The sequence below is a fragment of the Ovis canadensis genome, chromosome 5, assembly GCF_042477335.2.
Source record: "Ovis canadensis isolate MfBH-ARS-UI-01 breed Bighorn chromosome 5, ARS-UI_OviCan_v2, whole genome shotgun sequence".
Classification (NCBI taxonomy): domain Eukaryota; kingdom Metazoa; phylum Chordata; class Mammalia; order Artiodactyla; family Bovidae; genus Ovis; species Ovis canadensis.
The window spans coordinates 53,679,051-53,692,665 of NC_091249.1; the positions used below are offsets into that span (position 1 = coordinate 53,679,051).

At 36.5% G+C, this 13,615-nt stretch overlaps 1 protein-coding gene across 1 annotated transcript in view; it reads left to right on the top strand.

The window, feature by feature from the left end:
• GCSAML (germinal center associated signaling and motility like) overlaps positions 1 to 5,856 on the top strand; it is a 51,702-nt gene extending 45,846 nt beyond the window's left edge. Inside the window, exons 4-5 of the mRNA XM_069591875.1 lie at positions 2,721 to 2,749; positions 3,653 to 5,856. Coding sequence (XP_069447976.1) covers positions 2,721 to 2,749; positions 3,653 to 3,886 — 263 coding nt within the window. The 3' untranslated portion in view covers positions 3,887 to 5,856. The remainder of the gene's footprint in view (positions 1 to 2,720; positions 2,750 to 3,652) is intronic.
• The last annotated feature ends 7,759 nt before the right edge of the window (positions 5,857 to 13,615 follow it).

Consider the following 13,615-nt stretch of genomic DNA (forward strand, 5'->3'; position numbering starts at 1 on the left):
TCAGTGTCTCATTTCCATCCTGACACAACAGGGCGAAGGTGGTCACTTATTTAGGCTCACTTGTTCAGTCGTGGTGTGGGGAGAGGAACACTGCAAGCAAATATCACTGGCGTGTGTGGGGAGTGCTCGCAGTGTTTTGGCCACACTGGGTTTGCTCCCACTCACGGAATGTGTGCTTTTACAGTCTACACTGCTCAGGCTCCAGGTTGCTCTGCAGGGGAACTGTCTAAAGCAGGCCATGGGTTGCGTGCACTTCCCAGGTCTAAGCTGCTCAGGTTCAGGTTCTCGGGTACTCCACAAAGGTGCAGACTCGGTTGGGCCTGTAATTTGTGCCCTTCCCAGGTCCGAGCAGATCAAACGACCAGGTGCTTGGCGAGCACACACTCTCCAGGTGTGGTGCGTCTTACCGCCTCTGGCATCCCAGCCATTCAGTTTCCTGGGTGCACCAGTGGGAGTGCCGTCTCAGGTGTGTCTCCTCTTCTGGGGAGCTGATCTCTGGTTGTGACCCTCCTGGTGGATGTCAACCATCCAGGATCCCAGGAAGACTTGGTTAGAAACTGTGAGCCTGTTTGCAGTTTAATAGAGGATGCCATCTCTGGGGCGGAGATTGCCCCTTTCCGGCTCTGGCTGTTGCCCGCCTGCCTCTGTGCCTCCAGCGGGGGATGGGCCGGTCCACTGCTGGGTAGCTCTCCTCTAGTATTCACTCAGTCCTTTGTTCTGTGAGCAGGCCAGCAGTGCCTAAGGTTAGGGCTTTTCACAGGAAAGTTCTCTCTCTTTTCTCTCTCTCTGGCTATCCCTCAGTTTGAATTGCTATCTCAAGTTAGCTCTCTTAGATTGCCCTCAGGGCATTCAAGCCTGGTCTTTACCCTAAGCAAAGCAGCGTGTGCCTCCCTGTACAGCCCCTGCTTGCTGGTGGTTCTTGCAAGCATCTGGGCTACTTCTCCACTGGGAGTTGCCATTAGGCACGTAATCTGTGCGTTTTATTTATTTATTTTTTCCACCTGGTTATGTTGCCCTTTGAGATTCCAAGACTCCCCACAGATGCGCCAGTGAGAGTCTTATCGCCTCCTGGTGTTTGGAACTTCTCTTTTACTACTCCCTTCCACGACTGCTCTCCATCCCTAACTCTTTTGTCTCTCTTTTTTATCTTTTATATTTTGTCCTACCTCCTTTCGAAGACAATGAGCTGCCTTTCTGGGTGTCTAATGTCCTCTGCCAGTGTTCAGAAGTTGTTTTGTGGAATTTGCTGAGTGTTCAAATGTTCTTTTGATGAATTTTTGGGGGAGAAAGTGATTTCCCCATCCTATCTCTCTCTTTTTTTTTATAATCTACTTTATGTCAATGGTATGTTTGGATCTGATTTTTATCTTCAGTATGAATAATATAATGTATTCTTGGTAAGAGATACTGGCTGGCCTTCCTTTGCAAGATAAATTTCAGGGTTTTCAAAAGGAAAGAGGAGTCCCACTCTCTAAGACCAGAGGGAACACCTCATGTGACACAATGATCTTTCTTGGAGTTTGGAATTCAGGTTAATTGCAGTCATCAGAAATTTTCTCATATACTTCCATTCTGGTTCTAAGCCTCACATATATTTTTTTCAATGTTCTAACTTCAAATAAGAAGTCTACTCTGGATATGAATTTAGCTGACCTTTAGCACAATGATGGCATGTTTCACATTTTTTACCTTAGAATAAACATGCTTGTTCTTAAATAGGTTAACATTTTCAGCACCAAAAGCTGTAACCACTTCACCCACTGGTGTATGATTTTTTTTCATGTCTTTTATACTTGTGTTTGGTTCTCCAAATTGTCACTAATGCTAAAATAGAATTATGCTCAAGCTATATAATTCCCTCAGTTTCTGATTATAAAACAATATTAATTTAAAAAAATATTTGGTTAATTGATTCATTACATACTGCAATATTTATAGATATATTATTATATGGATAATATAATATTTCATATTTGAAATCAGTGCATTGAATGTGACTTTTCTGTGAAGAACAATGAGGTGTTAAAAATTACTAGCATACTGTTGTTATACAGAATCTGTTTATTTAACATATTCTATGATTTTGCTCACAATCACTTTCAAGCCTATTAGGTTGTAGATTTAAGAATCATTCAATGTTCCTTTTACAAATTGGGATTTTACTATGTTTAGTACTCTAAATATAGTAACCTATAGTTCTAACATATTTATTTAAAATATCAGCAATGAATCTTAGATTAACAGGTATAATTCAGTATTTATAGCTGTAATCAAATTGAATCTGTATTTAATTTGATATAGTTACTTTTGTTATGTCAGTACCTATCCCTATAACAACTTCATCTTAAGAGGTGTATGATTTTCCTATGATAACTTTATAAAATTTATATCAATTTTATAGCCATAATTATTTTTTATTTATACTTGCCATTCTGTATTATCATAGCATATTTATGGACAAAATTTTATTATCCAGCTTCAAAATTTACTTTTAGTCACCAACTTTGGTATGTATCATTTACACAGAAAGATAGTATTGTTGCCTCAAAAGATGTGTCCTTCCTTAAGAACCTCAGTAATAACAGGGAATCATGACATGTTTAGACAGTGGACCTTTTCGAAGTTTCATCATTTCTTTCTATCCTTTCATTATCTCCTTACCCTCAATTTGTGATGTCCCAAAACTCTTAGATTGCTTTCTTTTTATTTTTACCCTCCAGGTAAAGGTGTTCCATTCACTTCTAATCAGGTAATACAATCATTGTTACATTTGTGTGATAAATGCAAAATACAGACAACTTCATATAAACCTACTTGTATATCTTCCTTAACATGCAACTTCTGAATGGATTTATCAAAGACTTTCATAGTTTAAATATTATTCCTGGAAATTCTAAAGCAAAAATAGAAATAAAAAAATAAAAATATTTTAACAAAATTTAGGTGATTAGTAAGTTTGTATTGTTTTAAGTCTACCAAAGTCTAATATTTTAATTTTCAAAGCTACTATAACAAAAGTAAATAAAATTCGCAACTACAATCTGACTACCATAAAACATTATTTTTTAGCTTTCCACATTCCCTTTTAATCTTTATGTACAGGACTTAGATTTTATATTTATAAACATGGTGGATATCAATCAACAGATGAAAAAACACATTCTTTTTAATATTGTATCACAAACATTTTATTGATTTAATTAGCAGTATTTTAATTTTTCTTTCATGGTCCATACAATTGAAAATGTATTTAGATTCTTAATTATATTAAATTTTATCCTATAAAGAATTGTTATGCAATTTGCTTAATTACTTATAGATCTGTGATTCTGATTGTTGCATATATTATACCTCAGTATGTGTGATATAAATTATACAACTACTTTTCTCTAGATGTTCAGGGAGATAACAGTGTCTTGTTATTCTCTTTTATTATTTGTAGTGAAATGAAAACAGAATTAGTGGTAGTTTGAAGCATAGGATATGTTGCTAAAATGAAGTCTTTAAGACATTAGGGCTTGGAGAAAGGGCCTTGAATACCTGAAGTGCAAGATCATCATTAAACAAGAAAAAAGGACGGGTAGTGGAGTACAGAGTTCAAATCTGATGATTGATTCTAGATCCTTGATTTCTTTTTTCTTTGTACTTGCAGGAAAATGAGAATGTCAGTGGTTGTGAAGAAGTATGCTACACTGTTATTAATCATAGGCCCTATCGGAGACCCTCCCTGAACTCCAGTGATGATGGTTATGAGAACATCACAAAGAGAGTGAGACCATTAAGAGAAGGGCCAGAAACAGAATATGCCCTTCTCAAGAAACCTTGCACTATCAGGTCTTCTTCCTGTACAGCTGAGAATGATTACGAAATTGTGCTTCCTCACTAGAATACTCCTGCCTCATCATCTTCCAGTAATAAAGATGACCAAATGGTGACCTCCAGGGGAGTCTTTCTCTTTCAGCAGTACATGCAACTTTTATTTCTGGCCAGATTTTATAAATGATATTCTTTCATTGTACCACATTAAGAAACTGAAACATCTTGTCGATGTGGTTTGGGTAAAGCCACATAAGTTGATATAATGATATAGAATATTTGACCTCTTTTTGTTTGTAAGGTTTAAGGATGTGGAAATTGTAGGGGGGATCCTCCTTAGAACAATAAACATCTATACATATGCGACTTAGAATATCCAACTCCAATTCTACTTTCCAAATTTCAGAGGCCAGCATTTACACTCCTAATTATCTATTTCATTTTTGAGGTATAATCTACTCAATAAATTCTTAACATAATAAGACCAGTGACCAGAACCTTTGCTAACTGAGTATTTACTTCAATTTTGCCTTTTCTGCATACTGGAGATTCTTGCATGTAAATTTGCGGTAGCAGTTTAAGAATTAATGGGTTTTGATATTGGCCTTTCTAAAAGGAAAAGCTGAGTGCAATTTAAAAAAAGGAATGAGGTTTAGCGGCCCAGTATTTTCCTTTCTGATAGTAAATCAGATAAATCTGTTCAAAGTTCACTAAAAACTAAAAGCATACTTGTACTTATAGTTTTGTTCACAATATACTAGTTAATTTAAATACTAGTTATTTTTAATGAAGAAGGAAGAATAGTGTCTGGCTTTAAAATCCAGGCAAATTGGTAAACAACCCATTTATTTTTACTTTCGTTTTCAAGGAGAGTCTAAACAACTTGCCAACTTCCCATTGAGGACATAAAGGACATAATTGACAAAACATCAATAATTATTTTTTATATAGCTACAATATACTGACCTTTTAGATTACTGGCAAGGATAAATCAATAGATGTCAGTTAACTTTCTGTTTTGTTTTTCATATTTTTTCATTAAAATGACATGTGCTGTAGGAAGGAATCTGGTTTCTAGTTATTAGTTTAATACTAGACTTACTCTAAAATAATGTCTGTTTTATTCTTCTATGCACATTAATCTCTAACAAAATGTAAACTGAGACACTTCTCTACATTGGAGCTCCTTTGCTGCCTCCTCTACAGGCACTCTCTACCTGGAAGAGAGTGGGCAGACAGAAAATGGACAAATTAGCAGAATGTAATAGGTCATGTCAAAATATAACTTTCCTTATTTATTAGGAATGATCTCATATAACATAAGATACAGATAATTACTATTTATTGAGCATTTGCTGGGTTCTAGTTGTATAACTTATTGGGTTTTATACAAATTTTAACTCTCTATTCTTGGTAAATTCTTGTGTTCCTTTAAAGAGATTTCAATGTGCGGAAGGAGAACTTAACAGAAATCTTATAATTCTGGAAAAGTCACCCTGTTAGAAATATGTAGAGATATTGTAGAAATCAGTCAACTTTAGGAGTTGACAAAACTAATTTTTTATTGTAGAAATCAGTCAACTTTCAGAAATGACAAAATTGTTTTACCTTGTAGAAACTTTATGAAAGGACAAAATTATTTTTTCTCTGTATGATTTTGTAGTTATTTTTCACATGTAATAAATACTATATTCAAGATAATGACTCATTTTAATATACTTAATAATCTGGAATTATAGGAGAAGGGGCAGTCAATAGGTCAATGAATATTACCGTTTAGTAAAAGAAATATAGAAATCTAAAAGCATAGATGTGACCTGGTTGTAAATCGTATCCTATTTCTTGTGGAGATTCAGTATTTATTTTTAATGTATAAGCTGTCTTTCATTCAGCATAATGAATGTTTCACCTTATATTAGTAGTTGACATTTTGATTAGTAAACTACTGAATGAATAACTCATAATTTTTAATCTAATTATTTGCTGATGGGTATGTGAGGCATTTATAGTTTTGACATAAATAAAGCTGCTATACATTTACTTGAGTACTCAGACGTATTGGTTTGCTAGGGTTGCCAATGTGTCACAGTCTAGGTAGCTTCAATAACAAAATTTTATTTTTTCACAATTCTGGAGGCTGCAAAGCTCAAGATCAAATTGTAAGCCAGAGGTTTTCTATTTTCCCAAGACCTGTTTTATGCCTCTCTCCTAGTTTCTGATGACTTACTAGCAATCTTTGGGATTTGAAGACTTATCAGTAAGACCTTTATGTCTCAAGAATAAGAAATAAATTTTACTACAATTCAGCGATTTTCTATGTTAGTGAAATATATAGGCATCTAGTGGTATAGGGGATGTTGAGATATTATTTCTGAATAATAAATAATAGTAAATAATAAATTGTTGCATCTGGCTACTACTATAAACAAAAAAGAGATCCAATGCCTGTGGAATTTTGAAGACACAATATTTGTGGATTTTGCTAATAACATACTCTTTATTTGGATTTGCAGCTCTTGTCTGTTTATGGAGTGACCTAAAAAGTTGCTAGTTTTTAGTGGGGCCCAAGACAAGTGACAGTTCTGCATCAGGTCCAGGCTGTTCTCTGCCACTTGGACGTTATGATTCAGCAGATCCAGCGGTGCTTGAAGTGTTAGTGGCACATAAGGAAGTTGTCTGGAGCTTTGGAAGGTTCCTATAGGTAAATCACAGGGAAAGCCCTTAAAATTTTGGATCCATCCTCCAAAGATCATTACTATCCTTTTGAGAAATAGCTCTGAGACTAAAGGTTTAATCATGGTCACCAAGTTGCCTTGCAATATGAGTTGCCTATCATCAACTGTGTCATTTGACTAAGCCATAGAATTGGGCACACATGATAATATTCCATCACATATACCACTGGAAGTGGTTTATATAACTTTGGGCCAAGCAGGCCCTGAAGGCACAAATAGGTTACATGAAGATGTGGCCCAAATGCCCCTGGTTCCCATTCCTGCTATAGCACTTTCTTTCTCCCAACCTGTACCTATTGCTCCATGAAGAGTTTTCCACAATCAGCTGACAGGAAGAAAGACTCATCTGGTTTACAGATGGTTTTGCACCTACACAGGTATTATGCCTAAAATGAAAAGCTCTTGTTTTACTGTTCCTTTCTGGAACATCCCTGAAGAACAGTACTGAAGGGAAATTCTCCTCTCTGGGCAGAACTTCAAGAAGTGCACTTGGTAATTCACTTTTCTTGGCAGAAAAAATGACCAGATGTGCAACTGTGTACAGATTCATTTGCTATGGCCAGAGGCTTAGTGAATAGTCAGATATTTGGAAGGAACATGATTGGAAAATTGGTAAACAGGTCCGGAGAAAAGATATGTGGTTAGACTTCTCTTAACATGTTAAAAATTATGAAGATATTTGTGTCCTATGAGAATGCTCACCAAAGTGTGACCTTAGCAGAGAAAGATTTTAATAATCAGATGGATGGGATAACCTGTCAGCCTGTTTCCCCAGACCTATCATTGCTCAGTGGGCTTATGAACAAACTGGTCATAGTGGCAGGGATAAGCTTTATGTTTGGGCTCAGCAACATCACTCACCAAGGACTACCTTGTTATGGTCACTGCTGATGGGCCAAGTGTCAGCAGGAGAGTCCAGCACTGAATCCCTGATGTAACACTATTCCTGTGGTGATCAGACAGGTACCTGGCTGTTGTTATTCAGTAGCTAAGTCCTGGCAGACTCTTTATGACCCCATGGACTACAGCATGCCAGGCTCCTCTGCCATTCACTATCTTCTGCTATTTATAAACTCTCACTATTTGAGTTTGCTCAAATTCATGTTCAGTTGATTCGATGATGCTATCTGACCATCTCATCCTCTGCCACACCACACTATTCTCTTTTTGCCTTCAGTCTTTCCCAACATCAGGGTGTTTTGTATCACTCCCATTAAGGACGGGCATTATTTTTGTTTTTAAGGAGATAGGCACTTTTTCAAGATGAGGTTTTCACTCTTTGAATGCAATGCTTCTGCCAAAAGCACCAGTAGTAGTACCAACAGTGGAATGCCTCATCTACTGTTATGTTACTCTTCTACAAGAGCATTGCTTCTGATCAATGAACTTACTACACAGAGAAAGAAGCATGGCAATGGGCCCATGATTATGAAAATCATTGATCTTACCATGCTCTCCTGAAGCAGAGGGCTTGATAGAACAGGGGGGTGATATTCTGAAGACTCAATTATAGCACCAGTTCTTTGGCAATATGTTGCTTAGTTGAGGCCAGGTTCTCCTTGGCTGTGTACACTCTAAATTAGTGGCCACTATGTGGTGCTGTTTCACAGGTCCAGCAATCGAAGGGTGAACACGGGAGGGGCACCACTCACTATTACTTCTAGTGACACATTAGGCAAATTTTTGCTTTTAGTTCTCAGAAACTTATGCTCTGCTTGCCTAGAGATCTTACTTCCAAAAGGAGAAGTATGAAGACCAGGAGAAACAATAATGAACCAGAAGTTAAGACTGCCACCTATCCATTTTGGGCTCATACCACATGATCAACAGACAAAAGGAAATTACTGTCCTGGTTGGGGTAATTGATATGAACAACCAAAGGGAAATAAATCGGACTGGTCATCTTCAACAGAGATAAGGAAGAGTATGTCTGGAATTGGGGACATCCCTTAACGTTCTCTTAATGCTACCATGTTATATGACTAAGGTCAATGGAAAATTACAACAACCTAATTCAGGTAGGACTACTAATGTCCCTGACACTTCAGGAATGGCTTGGATCACCCCACAAGGTAAAAAACCCACAACTATCTGAGGTACTTGCTGAGGGCACAGGAAATATGTAATGTGTAATGAAAGATGATAATTATCCAGCTACAACCATGTGACTAATTATAGAAATGAAGATTGTAATTGTTATGAGTATTTTTTATGTTGCTATGCATGTGTTTGTGTTTATGAATTATATCATATATATTCACACACACACATATATATATAAACCTGTAAATGTACAGTATATATCCATTTTACATATTACATATACATGTACATTTATATTAAGCAAATGTCTTTAAATCTTTCCTCTCATTTTCTTATCATGAAACATAAAATGTATTTACTTTCCTTATATGTATGTACATACATACACATATATACATATACATTTTAACTTTACATCATAGTATTTAAGTTATAGAATATCAAACAGAAGAGTGAATCTCATCCAAGGGCTTTGCATTCTTTTGGGGGGAGAAGATTAGTATACCTTTGGGTATACAAAAGATAAGCAGAGGGGCTTCCCTGGTGCCTCAGTGGTAAAGAATCCACCTGCCAATGCAGGAGACATGGGTTCAACCTGGTCTAGGAAGATCCCACAGACTGTGGAGCTGCTTAAACTGTGTGGAGGAACTAAGCCTGTGTGCCACAACTATTGATCCTGTGCTCTAGAGCCCAGGAGCCACAACTCCTGAGCTCACGTGCCACAACTACTAAAGTCCACACCCTAGAGCCTGTGCTCCTCAACAAGAGGAGTCTGCAATGAGAAACCTGCATACCACATCTAGAGAGCAGCTCTGCTCAGCACAGCTAAAGAAAAGCCCATGCAGCAACAAAGACCCAGCACAGCCAAAAGTAGACAAATAAATGAAATTTTAGAAAAAGATAAGGAAAGGTGTAATTTTACTCTTTCTCTTTTCTTTAAACTAATTTCTGAATTTGTGTCATTCACAAATTATATTTCATCCTTCTATAAAGTAAACATTTAAGATCATAAATTTTAAAGTACTGTTTAAGCTGTACTCTACATATCTGAAGACATTTCGACAACTATTCACTTTTTAATATTTTCTGTTTTCATTACTATTTATTTTGGATCATAAGTTATTTAAAACACATTCTCAATTTCTAGTATCAGTTTTCTTTCTAATTATTGTTGTTGGAGAAGGATGTCTGTATAATACTAGTTCTCTGAAATTTGTCAAAATTTGTTTCATGATACAGTAAGTGGAAAAGTTTTGAAATTATATCATAGTGAGCTAAAAAAAATAATGTAACTTTGGTTCCATTGTGTATATACCGATTAGATATAACCAGTTGAGCATGTGGTTTAAATAGTCTATCTTCATTTTTTTCCCTTTAAATGTGATAATTATTGAGATAAAATGTGTTGAAAATATCCTACTATGGTGGTAAATTTGTCAGTTTCCTTTCATTCTATACCATATTTAGTTATATATTTTGAAAGATATTAACTTCACACAAAGCTTAGAATCAGCACCTCTCCTTGTTATCCTCTTATATATCCTCTTTACTTAAGCTTTATTTTTTCTAATGTTAATAAAGCCATATCAGTTTTATTTTAGTTATTATCTGCATGATTCAATTATCTTTTTTAATCCTTTTTCCTCTCAATTTTCCATGTCCTTATATGTTAGATGCCTCTTTTAAATAGCTTAGCTTATAGCTAAATATTGTTTTTCTAGTCCAGAAAGTCTTGACACCTTCTTATTTATTTGTTTGAATTGAGATATAACATTGTATTAGATGTATATATAGTTAACATACATCATCACTCATAAATACACATTGTTTTCTCATGGTAAGAACTGTTAAGATTTACTCTCTTAGCAATTTCTAAAGATACAATACAGTATTGTTAACTATAGTCACCATGTTGTTATTACATCCCCATACCTATTTGTCTTTTAACTCGAATTTTGTACGTTTTAAGCACTTTTACCCATTCCACCCTGTTATTTTTTTTATTTGCAGATTTAGTACTGTTTAAGAAGATGTGTATGGATGTGACACAAGCAAAGGGTGGACCACAACTTGTCTAGGCTGCTCAAGCAACCATCTAGATGGTGTGATATTTTTTTTAGATGTGATTATCATTTAACTGTGTAAATTTTTAGTAAAGTATATAACCCTTTATGGGCTTCCCTTGTGGCTCGGCTGGTAAAGAATCTGCCTGCAATGCAGGAGACCTGGGTTCGATCCCTTGGTTGGGAAGATACCCTGGAGAAGGGAAAGGCTATCCACTCCAGTATGCTGGCCTGGAGAATTCCATGGACAGTCCATGGGGTTGCAAAGAGTCGGACACGACTGAGTGACTTTCACTCACTTCACTTAACCTTTTATAATATTGTGTGGGCCTCATCCAATCAACTAAAAGACTTAATTAAAAAAGACTGATACAAATCAAGAAAGAAAGATTTCTTTCTAAGACAGCAACATAGAAGTCTGGCCTAAATTTCCAGACTCCTCTCCTACAGAATTCAGACTCAAGATGCAGCTTCAATTCTTACCTAAATTTTAAGCTGTCAGACCCACTTAGAAATTTCAGGCTTATCAATCATTACTTTTGTGTGAGAAAATTCTTTCTCTGTCTCTCTATGGATAGATAGGTAGGTAGATAGATGATAGATAGGTAGATAGATATAGATATAGATATAGATGCATCTTTTGTATTAGTCTGTCTCTGTGGAAAACTCTGCCTAGTAATCATTATCTGTTCATCAATGTATCTTAGGTATTTAAGCATTTAAAAATAAATCTCAGAGACTTCCTTGGTGGTCCAGTGGCTAAGAATCCACCTTGCAATGCAGGGAATATGGGTTTCATCCCTGGTCGAGGAACTTAGATCCCACACACTGCACAGCAACTAAGTTTGTGTGCCACAACCAGAGAATCTGTGCAGTGATGAAATGAAATTCATGTGAAAGGAATTCACAACTGCTGAACAACAATGAAAAAACCTGTCAAAAAAAGATACCCCACATCCAAAGACAAAGAGAAGCCAGAATGAATCAGTAGAAGGGGTGTGGTCATAATAAAATAAAATCCCATACCCAGTAGGTAAGTGACCCACAAACTGAAAAATAATTATACCACAGAAGTTATTCCACAGGAGCATTCTGAGCCCCATGTCAAACTTCACAGCTGGAGGTCAGGGAATGGGAGGAAGAGTCCCCAGAGAATCTGGCTTTGAAGACCACTGGGGTCTGATTGCAGGACTTCCACAACACTGGAGAAAACAGAAGCTCCACTCTTGGAGGGCACACACAAAGTCTTGTGCACACTAGGACCCAGAGGGGGAAAAATAGTGAACCCATCAGAGACTAGGCAAGATCTGCTTGGTAATATTGAAAGGTCTTCTGCAGAGTTCAGGGTGGCTGTGGCTCAATTCAGGGATGAAGACACTGGAAGGATCAGTTCTGCAAAGTACTCATTGGAGTCAGCCCTTCCAGAAATAGCCACTAGCCCCACCAAACAGTCTGTAGGCTCCAGTGCTTGGTCACCTCAGGCCAAACAACAAAGAGGTTGGGAACACAGCCCCATCAATCAGCAGACAAACAGATTAAAGTTTTACTGAGTGCAAGACTGACCACCAGAGGGACAATACCCAGCTCTACCCACCACTAGTCCTTCCCCTCAGAAAGCTTGAAAAATCCTCTTAGTCTCATACATTAGAGGGCAGACATCAGAATCAAGAACTACAACCTTGCACCCCGCAGAAAGAAAACCATAATCACAGATTCAACAAAGTGAAGCAGTAGAGGAATATGTACTACATGAAAGAGCAAGATGAAGCCCCAGAAAAACAATTAAGTGAAGTGGAGATAGGCAGCCTCTCAGGAAGAAAAGTCAGAATAATGATAGCAAGGAAGATACAGGATCTCAGAAAAAAAATTCTTTTATTTAAAAATTAGATATGTTTGACATATGTCATGCATGTTCTAGTCATCCAGTTGTATCTGACTCTTTGCAGCCCCATGGACTGTAGTCCACCAGGCTCCTCTGTCCATGGAATTTTCCAAGCAAGAATACTAGAGCAGTTTGCTGTTTTCAACTTTAGGGGATCTTCCTGACACAGAGATCAAACCCGTATCTCTTGCATCTCCTGCATTGGCAGGCAGCTTCTTTACCATTGAGAAATACTGGAGTCCCAAAAAGAGAAAAAAGAGAGAAGGGGGCTGAGAACATATTGAAAACATATTAGGTAAAACTTTCCCCAACCTGGGAAAGGAAACAGACATCCAGGTATAGGAAGCACGGAGAATACAAAAAAGAAAGTCCCAATGGGACCACATCAAGACAAAGTGTAATTAAAGTGGCAGAAATTAAAGAAAAGATAGAACCATATAAGCAGCAAGTGGAAAGCAACAGTTATGTACAAGTGAGCTCTCATTATACTATCAGCTGACTTTTCAGCAGAAGCTCTGTAGGCAAAAAGAGAGTAATGCTTTATATTGAAAATGATGAAAGTGAAAAACCTATAGCCAAGAACAATCCATATGGCAAGGCTTTTATTCAGATGTGATAGAGAGAGAAAAAATTTCACAAACAAGTAAAATTGAAAAGGTTTAGCTCCATGAGACCAGCTCTACAATAAATGTTAAATAGACATCACTAAATGGGAAAGAAAAAGCCACAATTTAGAAATGAAAAAGCTATAAAAGAAAAAAGTCTAATGGGAAAAAGCAGGTATGCAATAAAGGTAGTATAAACCTTTTATAAAACTAGTAGAAAGATTAAAAGACAAAAGTAATAAGATCATCTATAATAAAAATAGCTAAGGGACAGACAAAAGAAAAATATATAAATAAGGATGTCAAAAACAGTAAACATAATGGGAGAAAGTAAAACTTCAAGGTCATTAAAATGCATTTAAATATCAGAAACAAAACAGTTACATATTTGTGTATATATATATATACACACATATTTTCTATAATGCTATATATAAGCCTCATGATAATCACAAGCCTAAAATTTGTAAT